This window comes from Monodon monoceros, unplaced genomic scaffold (assembly GCF_005190385.1).
Source record: "Monodon monoceros isolate NGI ecotype Baffin Bay Population unplaced genomic scaffold, NGI_Narwhal_1 Super_Scaffold_6, whole genome shotgun sequence".
NCBI lineage: Eukaryota > Metazoa > Chordata > Mammalia > Artiodactyla > Monodontidae > Monodon > Monodon monoceros.
Window position 1 is genome coordinate 37,208,870 of NW_021703783.1, and position 21,008 is coordinate 37,229,877.

Here is a 21,008-nt window from a genome sequence, read left to right on the forward strand (position 1 = left end):
CAACACTCAGAGTGAACCCTAATGTAAGCTATGAACTTCCAGGAACAATGATGTGTCAAAATCAGACTCTATTGATTGTAACAAATGTACTACTCTGGTGGGGGATGTTACTGGGGGAGGCTGTGCATGTGTAGAGCCAGCATGTATATGGGAAATCTACCTTCCACTCAGTTTTGCTGTGAACTTAAAACTGCTCTAAAAATAGTCTGTTTTTTTAAGTGTGTTGTAGGAAATTAACACGTAATCAAAGGTAACTGGAGGGACACACTTTAGATAGGATGAAAAAGGAAGCTCTCTCTGAGGCTGTTTTCTCATCCATAAAATGGAGGTAGAAGTATTTGCCTTCGTATATATATATGTGAAAGTGCCCTTTAAATTACTATATATCTTCCCATCTATAACATATTGGTAGGCAGCTCTGAACCGGCTCCCAATGATCCCTACTTTCTGGTATTCAAGCCCTTGTGTAATCCCCACCCTCTGAGTGTGAGCTGGATCTAGTGACTTGCTTTTAAGGAATAAAATACAGCAAGAATGATGAAAAGTCACTCCCAAAATTAGGTTACAAAAGAAAATGCGGCTTCTATTCTCTCTCTCTCTCTCTCTCTCAGAAGCTGCCATGTTGTGTGTAGCCCTATGTAGAGGTCCACGTGACAAGGAACTGACGTATCCAGCCACCAGCCAGCAAGAACCTAAGGTGAGGTCTCACAGGATGCAATACCAGATGCAATGTGTGATCCTTGATTGGATACTGATTAGAGCACATCAGCTGTAGAAGACATTTTGGGTCCAGCTGGGGAGATGTGAACATTGACTGGGATGAGAAAAAAAGAAAATTAATGAGGGGGCTTCCCTGGTGGAGCAGTGGTTAAGAATCCGCCTGCCAATGCAGGGGTCACGGGTTCGTAGCCCTGGTCCGGGAAGATCCCATATGCCACAGAACAACTAAGCCCATGCGCCACAGCTACTGAGCCTGTGCTCTAGACCCCACGAGCCACAACTACTGAAGCCCGCGCGCCTAGAGCCCGTGCTCCACAACAAGAGGAGCCACCGCAATGCAACAAAAAGCAGCCCCCCCCTCACCGCAACTAGAGAAAGCCCGCGTGCAGCAACGAAGACCCAATGCAGCCAAAAATTAATTAATTAATATTTTTTAAAAAGAGCATTGGGCTTCCCTGGTGGCGCAGTGGTTGAGAGTCCACCTGCCGATGCAGGGGACTTGGGTTCGTGCCCCAGTCCTAGAGGATCCCACATGCCGCCGAGCGGCTGGGCCCGTGAGCCATGGCCGCTGAGCCTGCGCGTCCGGAGCCTGTGCTCCGCAACGGGAGAGGCCACAACAGTGAGGGGCCCGCGTACCGCAAAAAAAAAAAAAAAAGAGCATTCATTTGTGTGTATGTGTGGGTGTGCATTAAAAAAAATGATACAGACTACCCAATAACTCAGCAATTCCATCTCTTGGTATATATATCCAAGAGAAAAGTGTTCATATGTCTACCAAAAGACACATGTTCAAGAATGTTCATAGTAATTTTATTCATTATAGACAAAATTGGAAACATCCTAAGTGTTCATCAACAGGAGAATGGATAAATAAATTATGGTATATTCTAACAATGGAATACCACACAGCAATTTTTTTTAATAAAAGAGCAAAATGCTGATAAATGCCACAAAGATGAATCTTAAAAATGTAATATTGTGGGAAAGCTGCCAGATACAAGAGAGTACACACTGTACGATCCTTTTTATATGAGGTTCAAAAACAGGCAAATGTAATCTACGGTGATAAGAGCCTCAACAGCCATCGCTACAAGAGGCTGGATACTGACCGTGAAGGGGCATAAGGAAAACTTCTGAGTGAGGGTTGTCATAGACCTTAATTTGGATGTGATTACACAGATATCGACATATAGATATATGTGCCCCCAAATTACGGAATTGTACATTTAACACATGTGCACTTTATACAATTGAGTTATATCTCAATTTTTAAAAAAATTTTTTTAAGAAAAAAGATATCCAGAAGAATTACACCAAAAGCGGTAATGGTGGTAATGTCTGGGTGGTGAGAATACTAATATGTTTTGATTTGTTTTGTCTTGTTGCTTGTCTGTATTTTCTAATTTTCTCCAATACATAACCACTGCTTCTGTAATAATAAGAAGTTATTTTTAAACTACATTCCAAATACTCAATAATATCATTTATGCTGCTTCAGGGGAAAGTCAAGAAATGTACTTGCTGTGTTATTCCTGAAGGAGACAGGGGTGTGGCCAAGCATAAGACAGAGGAATGAAGTACTAATCGCTGTGGCATCCGGGTGTGGAGGACTTTTCAGGGGAAGTCCCCTGTGCTGAGCACGGGGTGAAAGGTCAGGGTGGACCAGAGTATCCGGCCCACACGGTAGAATGGAAAGAACCCAGGAGAGAGAATCTGAAGATCTGGGTCTGAAACCAGATGCAGCCACTGATTGTGGCCTTTGAAAAGTCATTTAACTGCAGAAGTGGAAGGACTATGGGTTAGCCACAGGCCACGGACTCCGGACAGGTTCTCTCCACTGTGTGCTGCTTCCCTGTTTATAATGACAAACTAACTTTTACATAGGAATTTACATTTTATGAAACACAAATATTCCTGTTGAATTCTCACAGAACCTCTTGAGCAAGCACTGTTCTTTCCCCCTTTTTTTTTTTTTTTTTTGCGGTACGCGGGCCTCTCACTGTTGTGGCCTCTCCCGTTGCGGAGCACAGGCTCCGGACGCGCAGGCTCAGCGGCCATGGCTCACGGGCCCAGCCGCTCGGCGGCATGTGGGATCTTCCCGGACCGGGGCACGAACCCGCGTCCCCTGCATTGGCAGGCGGACTCTCAACCACTGTGCCACCAGGGAAGCCCCTTTCCCCTTTTTAAAGGTAAGAAAACTGTTTTTAAGTGACTTGCCTGAACTAGTGAGTGATAGAATTAGGACTTGCCTGACGGTTTTTGGACTCCGAATCCTGCATTCTTTCCACCAATGGCTTACCTAGGACCCTGACACTTAACTATACCCACCCCTCACCCTTCCCATCTGCTGACACCCGCTTCCAGCAGCTCTGTGGTTCTCGTGCATTCTTGGCAGGGCCTTATTTCCCAGGGAGGGACAGAGGGCTCTACACAGAGCTCCCCTGAATGACCTAGTGCTGACTCAAAGAAGGATCCAGACTCCTTTCGGCTCTGTGTTACTCCAGAGGCATGTAGGAGTTCACACCTCCAACGCTGGGCAGCTCCTCCAGTCAAGGGTCTTCCAGGCTCATTTCCCAACCTGGCTCCAGGGTGGCCACCAGCCCCCTCTGCCCTCCTGATCCATGATGAGGGGCCACAACTCTTCACCAGTCCTCTTCCCTCTTCCCTAGGAGGCTTGTTCCCAAGGCCTGAGTCAGCGCTTCCCCATCCCTATCCAGTTCCAGCCTCTGCTTAATACCTCCAGTTCCTAAGGCCTCTCCCTTCCCAGGTGCCCAGACCTCATCCCCCGCACAGCTGGTGAAGGAGCAGTGAGAAGCAGAATAAGAGGCAATGGTGAGCCCAAGGGGCAGCCGCCCCAAGCAGCTAGCACAACGTTCCCTTCAATAATTCATTCCCGGGGAGGCTGCGGGCACCATGCCCTCATTCTGAGCTGGAGATGGCTACCACAGCTCAGATCCTTAAAATGACAGTGGTGGGAATCAGGAGGGCTGGAAGGCCAGGGCAAGCAAGTAGAAGGGTACCCAGTCTCCAGCCCCACCACAGGCACCTCTCCCCCTACTTCTTGTTAGAGAGGGGCCGGATCCAAACAGAGGTCAGGGGTCCCGTGATAGATAAAGGAGCCTAGAAACTGCAGCGAGCCAGAGGGGCAGAGAGGAAGGACACAAACTCAGGGCCTCATCCCACTCACTCCAGCTATACATCAGGGTCAGCCTTATCCCCATTGCTCTGAGCCTTCTTGAAGCCACACTCAGCCTCTTGTCAGCAGCGCCACCTTCCTAAAGGAGGCCCAAGTCTCCTCTGTCCCAGCTTTTGGAAGCCCTGGGATGTTTCCACTGCCCCCACTTGGGGAACTCTGCCCCCACTTAGGCCTCAGTAATCCAACTCTCAACACCCCTCCCGGGGATTCCCCACCCCAATCCCATCTCATTTCAACCCCAACTTCCCTGCCTAACCTCTGATGTTTACAAAGCCTGTAAATACGTGGGAGTGGAGGAAGGACTTGAACTGGCCCCTTGGGCCGTGCTGTGATTCAGGGTCCTAAAGTGTTAAGGGTTTGGCAAGAGCAAAGGAGAGAAGGAGGCAAAGTCGAGGCCAGCCCCCCTTCCCAAGGCCACCCTGGGGATCCTGCCTCTCATACCCCTTCCTCCACCTGGGGCAGCCCTAGAGTACTGGCTCCTGTCCCAGCCTTGTTCCTCTCTCCAGTGCGTTTTGTGGAGTTGGAATCACCAATCACATGCAATGGAAACTGAGATCTAAGACTAAAATAAACATATGTCAAGCACCTACTATGTGCCAGGCTGAACCAGACTCTGGGCAGAAAGAGAATGAGAACTAAGCATCTCAGCCCTCTCGCCTTCCCTCCTTCCCAGGTATGAAAAGGAACCCCCTAATCCACAGAGCAGTCACACCACTTGCCCCGGAGCAGGCAAGAGTTGGGCCTTGGAGCCACAGCTGAGAGCCCAGTCCCTCTAGAGAGGCCTGGTGTGGGAAGGAAGCTGCAGTCTTGCTGGGCACTGTCAGCAATAAACTCTTCAGACTTATTTATAGCAAATGCTGCATCAGGGGATGGAGCCTGAAAGTGCCTAGAAGCATCAAACATCACCATGGGCCCAGAGGCAGAGCCCAGAAAAAGAAGACAGAGATTGCAGCAGGAGGGATTGAGGTTTGATGTTAGAGGAACTTCCCCAGAGTAATATCTGGAGTTGGCAATGGGGATTCCATGTGGAAACTACTTCCACAGAGCTTCCTCAGAAGCTCACGGTAGAGTAGGTACAAAGGGATGGACATGGTGATCTTTGTTCTCTGTCCTTTGTGGTACACAGGTTTTCAAATGCTGGGGCCACTGAGTACAGCTGTGTGAGTTATGCCTTGCTGACAAGGCAAGTGGGGATTGAAATCCAACTCCAGATCAGTAGGGCAACCACCTATGCAGAGTTGCGTCTGCACAAAGCCTAGACAAAAGGGCTAGCAGAGGCCCTGTCAAATATCCTGAGGTCCTGACAACTTAGGAGGTTAGAGAAGAGGGGGAGCTGACCCTAGGGAGAAGGGATGAAGGCTGCCTGGGAAGCCCTGGGGGCCTGCAGCTGAAGGGGCCAAGCTAAGGTATGGCTCACAGGAGTGCCTCCAGGCTAGAGGCCCCTCTGAACAGAGTGCCAGATACTGTGAGGTCAGGGCCAGAAATGGGGGTACTGAGGGAGGTAAAGTGGGGAGGAAGACTGTGTGGGTCCTGGACAGGGCCCAGAGAGGGATACTCCTGCCAGTCATCTCACATGGAAGGGGCTGGGAGAGGACTGTTCTGGGGACACGGGGGCTGGGCTCCCGGCTCTAGCTCTGAGGTTCCTACCTTCTCTCAGTGGCAGAAGAGAGAGGGCTGTGTGCTCCAGCAGCTGGAATGGAAATGAGAAAAAATGAAGGGTGCAGAGCTGCCCCTATGCACTTAGATTCCCTCTGATAGGATCAGAGAGAAGTCACTGATATTTCTATTTTAAAGTAAGCGGTGGAGGGCGATGGTGTTCTAGGCTGTAAGTTCTTGCAGAGGAGGGAGGGAGGGGGAAGCCAGGGACAATTGCTTGCCTTGGCCAGCACCTCCCTCCCCCACTTCTCCTATGGAAACTTAAGCTGCCCCAAGGCCCAGAGGAGCTAGTCCATTAGCTGTGGTCAGCGGGGGTGTAGGGAGGGGCCTCTCTCCCTCGGGGTCTTATTGCCAAATGACAGGCAAAGCTTCTGCTCCCTCTATTAGAGCCAAAACAAAACAAAACAAAAACGCTCCACGCACATTTTAAAAACACACACACAACCTCTTTATCTCCTCTGAATAGATGAAGCTGAGTAACTTGGGGGTAGGTGGGCAGTAGGGGATCCATGGACTAGACCAGAGAGGGAGAGAAGGAGATGCCCTCCCAAAGAACTTTTCAGGTTAACCCTGAGGAGGAGCTGGGGGTGGAAAGAGGAGAATTGATTCTCCCCCAATGTACCTCCCTCTGGAATAGGGGCAAGGGCAGGGTCAGCTGAACAGAGAGGGAGGAAAGTCTTCCAAAGATCCCCAGAGGGTGGAAGGATGGGGGGGGGAGGGCCGGAAACCCCCAGGGGAAAGGACTTAAGAGAAGAGCCAAGGAGGAGAGTGGAACGCCCTCGATCTGAAAGGGAAGAGTTCTAATTGATGCCGAGAGAGACGTTGAGGACCCCGGGTCACTCCGCTTCAGGATGAATCTGTCTCCGCAACGGAGTCGGCCGCCGCCTCCCTCCAGCCGCTGTTTTTGGTATGGAGGAGTGTCCAGCCTGGGGGTATTGGGGGTTTGGAGGGACCAATGAGAAGCTGATCCGCTCACAAGGGTGCAGGGAGAGAGCTGGCTGGGGCTACACCCCTGCTCCCCCTTTCCCCCGCCAGAACTTGGGCTTGTCCTATTCGATGTGCCCGCCGAACGGGGCGGGAGGGGGTACCGGTCCCGCGACTCCGTACTCCCTGCTACCCAGGCCCGGCCCGGACGCTGCCGGGCTTAGAGGGGGCGCCCCTGGAGACCAGGATGGAGGTAGGAGCGGCCAGGGCCCCAGAAGATCCAAAGATCTCAAAGGAGCCCCACGGGGGTGGGGATAGGGTGCAGCCTGGAGTCCCATACTAGGGGTCTGGAGGTGGGACCGCAGTTCCTGGAAAGAAGAACGGGTGAGGGGATCGTCCTAGGCTTCGGAGGGGGTCTGGCTCCGAGTTGCGCCGCCTCTGCTCTGCCCAGGGCAGCGCCTCCTGCTGGCAGGGCCGGACCCCTGCCGGCCGACAGACGGGACCCCGGACGGGTGCCACCACCTGGAGGGCGTGTGCGACCTCCGGGTGAATGAGCCCAGGGGGCGCTGCAGCCGGTCGGAGAGGAGCCGCTTCGCCTCGCTCTTCGCCTTTGCGGGCTGAGTCCCGCGGCCCCGGAGCCCGGGAGAGAGCAGTGACAGGACAGCTTCCCCGGAACCCAGAGGGGGCGCTTGACGCTGGAGCTAGCGATTTCGATCCTTTCCTCTGCTGAGGACAGGTCGAAGCCGTCGCTGGGACCGCGGCGCCTTTCTTCCTCGGGCGCTGGAGGATGGGCGCCGGGCGCACAGAGCAGGGGCCTAAAGCCCCGGAGTCCAGGCAGCCCCCCAGCTACTGCCGCCCTTCTGCCTGTGGCGGTGGGAGCTCCGGAGTCCCTATCTTTTCTAGGGAGGGGTTTGAGGAAGAAGATGGGGGAGGGGGGGTCGGAGAAGGGAGGCGAGATATAGGGATGGAAGGACAGTAGCAGGCACCCAGATGAAGAGAACATAAACCGTAGAGAGGAGGAAGAGACGGAAATGGAGAGAGCAGGACTGAAAGGCGACAGGGGAGGGAGAGAGTGACAGAGGCGGAGAGAAAGGAAGAGAGAAGGGAGGGAGGGAAGGAGGGAGGAGGAAAGGGGGAGGGAACCCGGAGAGAGGGAAGGGAGCAGCCGTCGGAGCCTGGCGGTCGTGGGGCGAGGCCAGGCGTGCAGGCGGGAGCCAGTGTGCAGAGCAGCGGCCCGGTCCTGCTCCTGCCTCGGAGCCCCTGGCCCGGGGGAGGGGGAGAGGCCGCCAGCCCGGTCTATGTCTTTTTCTGACTCCAGTGCAACCTTCCTGCTGAATGAGGTAAACGCGAGGGTCCCTCCCCAGTGGGTGGGAGGAGAGCCCCACTGCGGGCTAGGAAGAGGGCCCGCATTTGGGGGACACTGCAGCGATGGGGAGGGAGGGAGGCCGAGTAGGTGAGGCTAAGGGTAGAGGTGGCAGGTAGAAAAGGAGGGAGCGGCCAGTGCTGGCAGCTTCTAAGCACTGGGACTGGGATGGGGTGGGGGCGGGGGGAGGGAGGACTGTCTGGGGAGCCGGGAAAGGGGCTAGATGTGAGGACTGAGGAGGACTCTGCCAAGCACCCCCCCCCCCCGCGCGCGCGCGCCCTCCCTGGGTTCCCTGGGGGCAGCCCAGCAGCTAAATGCTAGGGGCTTTGGCTTTGTCCAGATCTTAAATACTGCTGGGGAGAAGGACTTCCTAGAGGTCCTAGCTCCTGCCTCAGCTTCCCCATTCAACACTCAGGGATTGGGATCAGTCCCGCTTCCTGGTGCACTTACAGGAGAAGCCAGAATGCATTCTGGAGGCTCCCAAGAATTCCAACTCCCAAACCTGGTTATTCAGGCTCCCCACCACCACCAAGACCCCCACGTCCTGCTTGCATGCCTTGAGTACTGCCTTGAGTACCTGCCAGCTACCACTCTAATGACTCTCTCCTAAGAAAGAGGAAGGCAGGAGGAATCCTCTCCTTGAATCCTTTCTCCCCTCCCCGCCCCTCAGCTTTCTCTTCTTATGCTCAGCCAGGGAAAAGAAAAGGGGTTAGGGACCACATGGATACTGACAGGCACATGTCTTGCTACATGAGAACTAGAGCAGGCAGGTGTGGGTAAGGTGAGAAATGGAAGGCGGCAGTGAGTAGCAGCTCAGAGAGAAGGGAACCAGGGAGAGGCTCCGAAGCTCCTGCAGGACCCAGGGGATGGGCCAGGTATGAGGAACCTGAACACATCTCCGGGGGTGGGGGTGGTTAGCATGGTAATTCATGCTTTGTGAGCAGACTTAGACACCACTGTCCCAGATGGGGATGAAGACAACAAGGTGTGTAAGGAAGGAGTGAGGTTGATGGCAGATCCACTGTTACCTACAATCCCATGGACACCCTGGTGGTGGGGAGAGTCCCTAAAGGAGAGGCCAGGAGAGTAAATACAGGGATGGGGAGAATCAGAAGCCCCAGTAGCTGTATTCTTCATTAGAATCATCTCCCAGGAGAGAGTTTCACATTTCATGCCTCCTTTCTGCCCCTCTGGAAGGACAGAAGGAATTGAAGAGACAGAGAATAAAAGAGGATATAAGGAATACTGAGGAACTGGGAGAGGGCACAAAGTGAGAAGACAGTGTCTGGGAACTTCCAATACAGAAGAATCCAACATATAACCAAACCCCAAATGGTGCTGGCCTCAGGAGAGGGAACCGTGAAAGCAGACTGCTTCCCCCAATAGTGAGCCATAGGGGCTCCAACAAAGTTGTTCACCAAATTCAGCAGGAGGAAGATGCTGGGCAGGGCTGGAATGCACCACTCACAGGATGGTGACAGACTAAAGGCAGACTAAAGATAGTCTTAAGATGAGGCCCCTTCTCTTTTTCTTGCTAAGGGAACATGAACCAGTGACATAAGTGGGAAGCCAATTGGTTCGGGTGGTCTTCCTCTCTCTCCCACGTACAGTGCTTCCTACTGTAGATCTCACCCAACCCTGTCAGAGTTTTGGTTTACTAATTCCCCTGTAGCCCAGGAAGAAAAGGGATGAGCAAATTGCGGATTCATCCTCGTGGGTGTGAGACACTGGGAGTGGAGAAGGACTGAGCTGTGAAGCTCTCCAAGTGTAACCCTCTGTCTACCTCACATCCACCCCCACCCCCAGGGGACGCGGAGGGAGGGGATGAAGGGGTAGGTAGGCCATCAAAATTCAAAGGAATAATTTTGCTCTGGAGCTCAAATGGGTGGATCTTTGAGGAAGTTTCCTCAAGATAAGGGCTGCTGTTCAGTCTCCAACGTCAAATCTGGGTGCCCCTTTTGAAGGAGACTGACTGGTAGAGCAGTACACGTGTCTCCAACCCAGATACTAGGCACCCCAGCCCAGCCTCATCCTTTTGCTAAGGAGAGGATCTGGCCTTACACTAGTGACTCTGGGGACACTTGCCCTTCCCCCTCCCAACCCCCGCGTGGCCAGGCTCTCTCACCTTCTGTCCAAGCCACGACCATCCCCCGACCTCGGCTCTCTGGTTTCTTTCCTCTTCCCTTTAGGCTCGCCTAAAACAGCCCTCCCTACGCCAGTTCCCACGATGCCTTGGCAATGCCTGGCACAGTCCTTGGCAAGGAAGTGAGGAAGGGAACCCCCATCCTGCCCAGACTAGGATGAAATCTGCCCGCGCAACAGGTGTAGGGTGGCCGGGCCCCAATCCTCCCCCTTCGCACGGGTTGCGCAACAAGGTCCCTTGCTGCAAGAGTCCCAGCACTGAGGGGACCAAGCGCCTGGGGGCGGGGGACGGAGGGAGGGCAGGGGCTACTTTCTCGGCATTGGCCTGGGGTCGCTAAATCCATTCCTCCCCAGTACCATTGCGGGGTTTGCGTTTGGAGTCTCGCGTGCCGCCAGGGCGCAGACACCCCGCCCTCTCACCTGCCGCCCCTCCCCCGTCTGCCCCCCCGCCCCCGCCCCGCCTCTTCTGTCTCCCCCAGTCTCCCACTTTCCTGCCTCCCCTCTTCCTCCCTCTGCCTCTGTACCTCCTTTCTCTCTCTCTCTCTCTCTCTCCTGTCTCTCCTTAACCTGCGCCCTCTCCTTTCTCGGTGGGGTCTCGTCTCCCAAGCAGTCTCCGCGTCCCCTCCCCCCGCTCCAGCCCTTTGTTTCCCGGCGGAGTATTTCCTGGGTTGCCGTATGTCTCTGTCTCCGCATCTCTCCTCGCCCCGCCTCCTCCAAGCCAGGATCCGCCCCGCCCGCAGTCTCTCCTCCCCTTCCTCTCCGCCGCCCCTCTGCCCCATAGGTGCTTGGGGACCCACCTTCTACCCGGCTCCCGTCGGCCACCTCTCCCGGCCGGGTCTCGGGCTCCGCGGGTGGCCGGCGCCCCCCGCCGCCCCCCGCGCCCGCCCCCGGGGAGGGGGGGCAGGTGGGCGGGCACTATTGTTGTCGGAGCCGGCGCCAGATTCCTCAGCCGCGCTCGGGGTGGGACCGGCAGGGTTGGGGGGGGGGTAAGGTGGGGGGAGCGGTGATTTGAGCTCGGAGCAGCTGGTCTTCGCGACTCGCTCCCTCCTTCGCGCTCTCGCTCTCCGCCGCCGCCCGCAGGGCTGCGGGGCTCGGTGGCATCTCCCGGGCGCGGCCCGCTGTCCTCGCCCCTGCCTCCGGGCCGCCCCCGCCCCTGGCGCCGCTCGCTTCCCCCCACCCGGACTCCCCCATGTATGACGACTCCTACGTGCCCGGGTTTGAGGACTCGGAGGCGGTGAGTGCCCACGGGGAGGGTGGGGGTGGGGAAGTTGGGGTGACACCTCATCTCCCTTGGACCCTTTCCCCAGTTCAGGACTTTGAAAAACGCCTCTGCGGCGGGGCAGGGCGTGTAGGAGGGCGCTCCAGGAAAGTGGGGAGATGGGTTTTCATGCCAGAGGCTCCCCAGTGCCCCCGTCCTAGAGCAAGGGGCATCGGGTGTGTGCCAAGAGGGGCCAGCGTGGGGGAAAGGCTCAAAGCAGGTGGCTCCACAGCCCAGGACAGAAGGGTGGAGGGAGGAGGGGCTGGAGGCTGAGGGCACAGAGGCTTTAGAGAGGCCTCATGCAACGTCTGGAGTTCCCAAAGGAGGATTTATGGGGTCTGAACACAACAGCTACAGGAGAAGCCGGGGCCGTTGCAGAGGGGGACAATCCAGACCTCCTGTGCCTCAAGTAAAGGACAAATTTGGGAGCCTGGAGAACAGCAGAGAATCCGATACCAGCCTCTTCAGACAGACGGATCATAAAACTTGAGGACCTCCATTATCCCCTTCTGCTGTCCATCCCTGAGCATTGCCTTATCTCCTCACCCTGCCTCCAGCCCAGCTTCTCTCCCAGGCTGAAAACTGGGCACCCAGCACATGGATGAGCCAGCTGACGGAGCCCCATCCATTCCACTCCTCCTGCTGAGGCATCCTCAGAGCAGCGGGCATCCTGAGCTCCTGCTCAGCATGGAGGGCCTGGGGATGGAGAGGAAGCTCTTCGCTCAGAGAACCAGGCAGCTGATAAATATTTAATTCTCCTCTTTGCTTTTATCTCCTGACCCACTGAGACAAATCAGCTCATTAGGCAGTGATTCCCGGAGCTCAGAGCACAGGGAGAGTGCCTGGAAAGATGGGGGCAAGGATGGGCAGCAGCAGCTCAGTCCCTTCTCTCAAATATCCTACAAGAAGACCTCCTTATGAGAGCAACTAGATGGCTTAGAAGGAGTCCCTGATAGGTATGGAGGGTAGAGCACTCCAGAGTCGAAAGGGGAGTGTTGGAGTCTTCTCCCATCTCTTGCTGCGAAGTCCAAGATAGATGAGTCCTAGGGCTCAGAACAGGCAGCTGTCAGTCCTTTCCTGGGACTGGGCTCCTGCTGGGGCCCAGTTCCCCATTGATTGGGCCTCTGGGGCTAATTACATTGCGGCTAGAGCAGATGATCTTCAAGGCTGTGGTGAACACCTCTTTCTGACAGTTGAAGGGACAGCTGGCACGGCCCAGGGTGCCAAGGTGAGCTTGAGAATGAACCTCTCTGTGGGGCTGGAGGGCCGTAGAAGGTTCTTCCTGTCCCTGGTTGAGAAGGCTAGGACTGTTGCAAGGTGAAGCCTGACGTGTGGATGGTGTTGGGGGCAGCCTGCTAACCCATCGCTCGCTCCCCACCCTTCTCTGGTTCCTGGATTACCCTCCCCCACTTCCCTTTCTCTTGCCTGGCTCCTTGCTCTCCCCAGGGCCCCCTCTGAAGCAGTAGGAGGGAAATCAGGCTCTAAATAAATCCAACGGCTCATCTCCCTCCTCTCCTTCCCCCGTGCCAGGCAAGAGTGGAGCTGCAGCCTGCCCACACACTCACCAGGCAAGGGGGGCACCACCAGGGCACTGTGCCAACTCCTGGCAGCTCCCAAGTACTGAGGCTCTGGCTGTTTGGGCATAACAGGGCTGGGGGAGGCAAGACCCCAGAGTATGCTTGGCAGGGCAGCCCTGTTCCCGGAGTGATGGGTGAGCTCTGAGGACTTGGGAATAACGGAGAGGGGATTTCAGTCTGAGCATGACTCACTAAACATTTAGGGAGAGATCCTGTCATTCCCGTCTTAGGGTGAGAGGCCAGGTAACCCAGGTGCCCCAGGCAGGGACACAAAGATGACTAAATTAGGCTGAGATCCTGGAGAACAGAGGGTAAAGATCAGACTTCTCTCCCAGCACAGGTCTGGGCAACTAGGAGGCATCTGATGTACACTTATCAAAGCGAGTGGTCATCCTGCCTTGCCTCCTGCCTCCTAGCCTGTTGGCCCCTATTTACTTCAGATAGCCATTTCCCACAGAGGTGTCTCCTGTGCCCCAGGCCCCTGGAAGGAGGACCCCCACTCGACTGACAGTGCAAAGGTTCTTCCTGGGGCTCAGCTGCTCTTTATCCTGCTGCCAAGCCAGCCTTATTTGGTTCTCAAGAGAGATGGGGAACATTGTCTGTAATATGCAGGACTTTCCCTCCTTGTGCTATCTTCATGCCTTGGGTCTACCACAGACATTGTCTTTCGCTTACGCTCTAGGACCTGCGCTGACATCAGTCTGACCAGTCCTCTTGCCCATGGCGGGGCTGGGGCAGGTGTGTGAGTTTGTCTTCCCCACCAAGAATCTGGCCTCCGCTGCCTTTATGCACAGTAGGCTTGAAGGAATGTTCCTCAGCCTGAGAACATTCTACTAAACACACATACACATACACATTCCCACACGGACCCTTTAGGCTTCTGCCTTATCTCTGCCACCTGCCCCTCAGAATTGATGGAAGTGTCACTTTCAGACTTCTGCCCATAAAGAGGGGAAACTGAAGCAGGAAACAAAAGGCTCCCATTTCCCTAGACTGAGGGGGAAACCCAGCCAGCCTGACTTCTGTCCTCCTGCCCTAAGGTCCAGCTTCCTTTGTTCAGTTATGCATCTCCCTCAGGGCCTTGAAGGTGAGCTCGGCAACCCTCCAAATGCACCTTCATTGCCCAAAGGCCCTTCCAATGGGCAGGACTCTGACACTCTCCTGGCTCAGGTTACCAAAGACCCTTTCCCTGCATCCCCAGGGTTGCTCCTGGCTGGGTTGCCTGGCACCACCTCAGCCTTCCTCCAGGGCTGATATCCCCTTGGGCAAGGGGTGGGGAGATGTAGGCCAGGTGGTAGGTGTGGCCCCGCCTCACCCAGGCTTAGGGAGATAGCTTTGTGTCACTTGGTCAGTCTGTTTTGTTTGCTGCCCACACCTGGCCAGTTGTCCTAGCGGGTGTGAGAGGAAAGAAAGTGGGGGTGGGGAGAGTAGAGAGGGAGTAACTTTCCGGAGTTGGGAGCCCTGTGGCCTCCTCTTCACCCTGGAAGAGTAGGGACTGGAGGAGATGGGATCTAAGGGGGTGGGCAGCTATATCCTGACACTCAGGACCAGTGCCTTGCCAACCAGTGTCTCCTGACTGTTCCTGGCTGGCTGTACTCCTCCCAGGCATTTTAAGGAAATAATTTCCAAGCTGCTTTGCAGGCTGATGTGAACAAGAGGGCTGGGTCTTTGGATTCCGAAGATTCCAAATCATCTCCAATATATCATCTTCAGTACATCTCACTTCCCTCTGCCTAACAGGACATGGTCAAGGGGAGAAAAGGGAGGAAGGAGGGAAGGGAAAGCTCTATTGGAGGCTGCAGTATTAATAGGCTTGGGGGGAGGGGCCCAGATCATAGCACATATGGGTTGGGCCGGCTTTTCTGCAGCCCCAGAGCCACTGGGGCCCTTCTTGGGGAGACAGGAGGGACTGGCGGGCCCAGCCACCCCCGTGGAGCTGGAGAGGCTGAGGTTAGCAGAGGCACCACTGTAGGGTTCGGAGGTGCCTCTCTAGTGCCCTTCACACCTGAGCCCACGGGTCACAGCCTCTCCCCCATGCCAGGGTTCAGCTGGCTCCTATACCAGCCGCCCATCTCTGGACTCAGACGTATCCCTGGAGGAGGACCGGGAGAGTGCCCGGCGTGAAGTGGAGAGCCAGGCTCAGCAGCAGCTTGAAAGGGCCAAGGTATCATCTTGCTGGCTGAGGGCAGGACAGGCCAGACTGGGTGGAAACTTGTGCTAGGTCCTAAGTCTCGAGGGGTCAATGGGCAGGATGTGTGTGAGTGTGAAAGGGTGTGCGTGTGGATGGGCAGACTGATGGGGCCTCCGCCCTCTGCTGATGGGGCACTGAAACTGGAAGGGGTGCTCTGAGGCTCCCCTCATTTGCACCAATGGTCAAATTCTCCAGCACAAACCCGTGGCGTTTGCTGTGAGGACCAATGTCAGCTACTGTGGTGTGCTGGATGAGGAATGCCCAGTCCAGGGCTCTGGAGTCAACTTTGAGGCCAAAGATTTCCTGCACATTAAAGAGGTGACCACCCCCCTCCAAATAGAAGCCACTTAATCTCTCTGCTTTTGCCCCAGTTCCCATTCCTCTTGCTTCGGTCCTCATTTATAAACAAGTTCCCCAAGCTCCTCAACTCTTATGCTTAACACACCCCCGTAAAACCCTCATATCCAAAACCTAATCTTCAGGGTCTCCATCCTCCTAAGGCCTGGCTTGGGCCTCAGTCTCCATATCTGTAAAAGTAAGCCATTAGATTAGTTGCATCTTAGGTTCCCTGTGACAGCTGTGATGCCTCACGCTGAAGTCTTGGGGGTCTCAAACCTGGCTGCCCTTCCCCCTGGTACCTTCTCCTGCCCCCCTCCCCTCGCGCTGCCTTCCTCAGACCCGCTGTCCCAATGCCTCCCTGGCTCCTTCACGTTGAAGTAAGTGCCAGGACTGAGGCCTGGGTCACCTCCTCTCACCGCCCCTTCCGCTCCACCCCACCCCCAGAAGTACAGCAATGACTGGTGGATCGGGCGGCTAGTGAAAGAGGGTGGGGACATCGCCTTCATCCCCAGCCCCCAGCGCCTCGAGAGCATCCGGCTCAAGCAGGAGCAGAAGGCCAGGTGAGAGCAGGGCTGTGACTCAATAAACATACACCCCAGACGTGTGCACTTTACCCACAGTCCACACAGGCACACACATCCCCCCCCAAAAATATGCACACTCACACCTAGCGTATGCATTCAGAAATGCACACACATCAAAGCTCACACACACAAACGCTCCCGTCCCATGCACTTCCCTCACTAGCTAAAATGTGAGGAGACGTATACAACTATTAAATACTGTCTAGAACAGACACACAAAGACGCTTATTGACCTCCCTTTCTGCTCTTAGGAGATCTGGGAACCCATCCAGCCTGAGTGACATTGGCAACCGACGCTCCCCTCCTCCATCTCTAGGTAGCCTCCCCTCAACCCACCTGTCTTGGGTAGGTGGGTAACTCAGACACAGGGGGAAGGGAGAGTCTCCCAGGTGAACAGTGTGGGAAGGGGTTGGAGCTGGGAGAAGCCCAGGGTCTCCCCTGGGGATGGGAATACCGTGCCCCCAGGGCCTTTCCCCCGCTTCACCAACTTTAATCTTTTATTTCCTTTTCCAAAAAGCCAAGCAGAAGCAAAAGCAGGTGAGTCAAGGAAGGGACTGGGGCTTGGGGGGCTCATGGCTTCTGGCTGTGGGGACAGGTTTCTGGGCAATCATTGTTGGAGGGGCAAGAAAACACAGAGGGGAGGGGGCCCAGAACTTCTGAATCTGCCCCACCCCAGTCAGGTGAAGGGCAGGCCACACAGCCATGAGTTTGCCTGAACTCAGGTCAATTCTGCAGGCAGAACATATTCCCCCCTATGATGTGGTGCCCTCCATGCGGCCTGTGGTGCTGGTGGGACCCTCTCTGAAAGGTTATGAGGTGAGAAGAGGTCCCTGACCCCAGAGTTGCCTCTACCAAACCTGCCACAGGAAGGGCCCAGGGACAGTGGGAGGGGATGTTTCCCCCCTCCCCATCCCCCAAGGTCTGGGTGTGGAGGGGCTGGGCTCCATGGCCACACCTGGGGATGCTGCCCCCCTCCAAGACGGCCCCCAGTCAGTTGCATGCCTTTCCCCTCACCCCTCCCACCCAGGTCACAGACATGATGCAGAAGGCTCTCTTCGACTTCCTCAAACATAGGTTTGATGGCAGGTAAGCTGCCCTGGCCTGCGGAGGCATGAGAACCAGGGAGAAATCATTGTCTCTTTCCAGATGCCTGTAGCAAGGGCTTCTCTAAAGTGAAAATTGGTAGGACCTGGGTAGGGAGGGGCCTAGGCTTGAAATTTAAAGGTGGGTTGTGCTTCTCCATGCCCACCCCAGGATCTCCATCACCCGAGTCACAGCGGACCTCTCACTGGCAAAGCGATCTGTGCTCAACAATCCCGGCAAAAGGACCATCATTGAGCGTTCCTCTGCCCGCTCCAGCATTGGTGAGAAGTCCCCATTCCTGCTTCTCTGCCCACTCAAGCGTTAGTGAGAACCTTTCTCCTACCTTTCTCTTCCCCGACAACTGCATTCCTGCCCAACCTCTTCTCCACCTGCCCCAGGATTGGCAGGAACCGAACCCAGTCTCAATTCTCTGTTCCTCTGCCTGCCCAGGCTTTGATGAACCCGCTCTCCCTCCAGTCCCTTCCCATCCACCATTTGGGAGCCCCCAGAGCCCTGTTGGAGTCAGATGGGGTGGAGCCACTGGTGAGCATTGCGGCTCGCTCCCTCCCTCCCTCCCTCCATAGCTGAAGTGCAGAGTGAGATCGAGCGCATATTCGAGCTGGCCAAGTCCCTGCAGCTAGTAGTGTTGGATGCTGACACCATCAACCACCCAGCACAGCTGGCCAAGACCTCACTGGCCCCCATCATCGTCTTTGTCAAAGTATCCTCACCGAAGGTAAGTCAGTGGTGGTGATGGAGAAGGCCCACAGGGCCGCCCTCCTAGAATGTGGTACAACTCTGCTTGGTCCCTGCCCAAGGGCTCCTGAATCCCCTTTTCCTGCTGCCCCTTAACACAATTCTAAGTCATCCTCGCCTGCTCCTCATGCAGTATCGCAGGTCGGGGACATGCCCAGTTCTTTGTAGGCCCAGCTCTGCCCTTCTCCCTCAGGTACTCCAGCGTCTCATCCGCTCCCGGGGGAAGTCACAGATGAAGCACCTGACTGTACAGATGATGGCATATGATAAGCTGGTTCAGTGCCCACCAGTGAGTGCTACTCCTGTGCCCGCTCTTGCTTTTCCAGGGCTGGGGGAGTGATGGAGATGGGTGGAGGGCTCCTGCTGAGAAGAAGCCAATATTCCCCCTTTTCCTTCCCTCCAGGAGTCATTTGATGTGATTCTGGATGAGAACCAGCTGGAGGATGCCTGTGAGCACCTGGCTGAGTACCTGGAGGTTTACTGGAGGGCCACCCACCACCCAGCCCCCGGCCCTGGACTTCTCGGCCCTCCCAGTACCATACCTGGACTTCAGGTAGCCATTTCCAAGGGCACAGATGCTCAGGCTAAGCCAGCCAAAACAATGCCCCCTCCCTGCCCGGAGGATCACCCTTGGCCTCCAGTTTGAAGGCCAAAGGGTCAGAGAGCAGAGCTAGGGCATATGGGCGAAGGCACTTCCTGATGAGAGGGAATAAAGCAATGAGATGCGTGACCAAAGGCTATTTTTTTTTTTTTCCAAAGGCTATTTTTTTAGGACTCCAAAGAAACACACTTTCCAAACCCTTCTCCTTAGTCTGTCTTGAAGGCAGAGCTTGAATTTTGTGGGAGTCAAAAGCTCCAGTTTTCCGTGTCTGAAGTGGGAGAATGCTCCAATATGCTTCTCCTTCCTTGCACTATTTCGTGTACCCAGGGACTGAGAGTTGAGGGGGAAGAAATCCCCACCCTGCTAGAGGTGGCAGGAGGCCAAGGCGAGGTCCGCATGGCCTCACTTAGAGCTTCTGTCTTGTCCCCAGAACCAGCAGCTGCTAGGGGAGCGTGGCGAGGAGCACTCACCCCTCGAGCGGGACAGCTTGATGCCCTCCGATGAGGCCAGCGAGAGCTCCCGCCAAGCCTGGACAGGATCTTCGCAGCGCAGCTCCCGCCACCTGGAGGAGGACTATGCAGATGCCTATCAGGACCTGTACCAGCCTCACCGCCAACACACCTCGGGGCTGCCTAGTGCTAACGGGCACGACCCCCAAGACCGGCTCCTGGCGCAGGACTCGGAGCACAACCACAATGACCGGAACTGGCAGCGCAACCGGCCCTGGCCCAAGGATAGCTACTGACAGCCTCCTGCTGCCCGACCCTGGCATGCACAGGCACAGCTATCTGGGGCACCCGCTCCAGGCAGGTTGGAGTTAGACTGGCATTAGGCTGGCACTAGGCTCAGCCCCCAAAACCCCCTGCCCAGCCCCAGCTCCAGGGCTGCCTGCAGTCCCAAGGTTCTGGGAGAAGCGCGGGGCCCCCTCACCTCCTGGGCACAGTGACCCCCCTAGGCTCCATTCCAGGTACTAGCTGTGTGTGCTGCACCCCTGGCACCTTCCTCTCCTCCTGCACAAGAAGCTGCCCCACTGGGCAGTGCCCTCAGGCCAGGATCCCCTTAGCAGGGGCCTTCCCACCAGACTCAGGGAAGGGATGCCCCCTCAAAGTGACAAGAAGGTGGGGTGTGGGCAGCATGACATGAGGAAGAAACAAGGTCCCTGAGCAGCTACTATCCTAACCCAAGGGACTCAGGGGTTGTGCTTTGGGGTCTGAGAGCCTCCACTCGCCTCACTGCCACACATTAGAAATGAGACAATCAAAGCCCAACAGGGTGGCACTCCGATCCATCAGCTGGGGGGGGCATCCACACACGAGGCTGGAGCACAGGCAGGCTGGGCCAGGGCCAAAGGCCTCACAGTTGAAGCCCTTGAAGGGAAGGGCTCTCCTCACCTGCCAGGAAGCTTCCTAACATCTGAAGGACCAGGAACATGGTCAGGCCAAATGGCAGACGGGAGCCAACCTGGATTGGGGCTTTGGGAAGGGAGGGCGTGTGTAGCGGAGAACGTATGGACAGCTTCAGGGGCCTCCTTGCCCCACTCATTCTTTTGCTCTTGCATCCTGTCATCTCTGTTCTTGGCCTTCATGCCTCCTGGGGGATGTGGGCCTCAGACTCTATTCCCTGATTCATAGCAGCTGCTTGTTAAGTTAGGGTTAGAGGGGGAGAGACAGGACCCAGTGGACAGCCCCCGGAGGCCCTGTGTACCCACCTTAAGGCTCTAGTGTGTGACCTGCAGAGCATGCTCCACAGGACCCTGCCCCACCTCACCGTCATCACTAATAAACACCATGCACCATCCCTCGGGCTCCTGGTGTATGTCTGCTGGCTCAAGTAGCCAAGTTCCTCACTGCATGGCCCAAGTCTGGAGGAGGTAAAGAAGTATCCTGGCCTCCTCTCTCTCACAAATAACCCATTAACTGGGAAGGGAAAAGGACAGAGCTGGGGGAGGCACTATATTCCCAGGTACCCCTTCGTGCCCAGGGCCTGGAGGGAAACTTGCAGCGGCACAGCAGGGACTTGTTTGGGGAGGTGGAGAAGAGGCTTAGTCGCTTTACACGGTCCCTACCTCAGGCCAAAAAGGCCCTGAAGTAGTTGCAACTTGAACTCCAGGTACTTGCCCAGCTCTTTGATGGGTAAGGAAGAGCATGTGATAAGAGTATTGGGGGAGGACCCAGGCCGTGCAGCCCTCTAGCCCTCTCCCCACAACCTACGCTCAGCTGAGCCCAGCTCACCTTTCCGTGACGCCTCTGGTGCCTGTCTCCACAACCTCCCGTGAGCAGCGGGCTCAGCAGTTAGGGAGCCACAAGCACAGGTCCTGAAGACTTGGCGTCAAGCACACTGCACCAGGGTGGAGGAGTGGTTCTGACTGCTTCACCTGCCAAAGTTTCACAACTGCTTTCCCTTTTCACCCTTGTGCAAAGCTCCCTGGAGGGTGTCCAGGCCAGAGCTACAAGTTCTGTGAAGCCAGAGCAGGGGAGGGAAGATGCATCGCGGTCCTGCTCTCGGTGCCTTTTCCATCTCCCCTCAGGCACCTCCTATAGACTTAAACTATCAGCTCAGACCCTAGGCTCTTCTTTGAATGTTGATTTTCTTTCATCTCCCAAGTGAATCCACTGTGC

General features: G+C 55.7%; 1 protein-coding gene across 4 annotated transcripts; it reads left to right on the forward strand.

The window, feature by feature from the left end:
* The first annotated feature begins 7,686 nt into the window (after positions 1-7,686).
* CACNB3 (calcium voltage-gated channel auxiliary subunit beta 3) lies at positions 7,687-20,183 on the forward strand. Of its 4 annotated transcripts, none has more exons than XM_029204467.1 (13): positions 7,687-7,836; positions 14,878-15,000; positions 15,223-15,345; positions 15,811-15,926; positions 16,202-16,266; positions 16,468-16,487; positions 16,686-16,766; positions 16,978-17,036; positions 17,205-17,314; positions 17,618-17,769; positions 17,983-18,078; positions 18,193-18,342; positions 18,821-20,183. In XM_029204467.1, the coding sequence occupies exons 1-13, from the start codon at positions 7,795-7,797 to the stop codon at positions 19,133-19,135; spliced, it is 1,452 nt and encodes a 483-aa protein (XP_029060300.1). In that variant the 5' UTR covers positions 7,687-7,794; the 3' UTR covers positions 19,136-20,183. The 4 variants fall into 4 exon arrangements, with proteins under 4 accessions (XP_029060300.1, XP_029060299.1, XP_029060298.1 ...); XM_029204466.1 differs by lacking the exon at positions 7,687-7,836 and adding an exon at positions 10,625-11,235; XM_029204465.1 differs by lacking the exon at positions 7,687-7,836 and adding an exon at positions 11,288-12,487.
* Positions 20,184-21,008: the final 825 nt, after the last annotated feature.

Coding starts and splice junctions, on each gene's coding strand:
- CACNB3 (XM_029204465.1), top strand. CDS start 12,296: ATGAGTCCTAGGGCTCAGAACAGGCAGCTGTCAGTCCTTTCCTGGGAC. Junction 16,488..16,685: donor CCAAGCAGAAGCAAAAGCAG/GTGAGTCAAGGA, acceptor TCAATTCTGCAG/GCAGAACATATTCCCCCCTA. Junction 18,079..18,192: donor AGCTGGTTCAGTGCCCACCA/GTGAGTGCTACT, acceptor CCTTCCCTCCAG/GAGTCATTTGATGTGATTCT.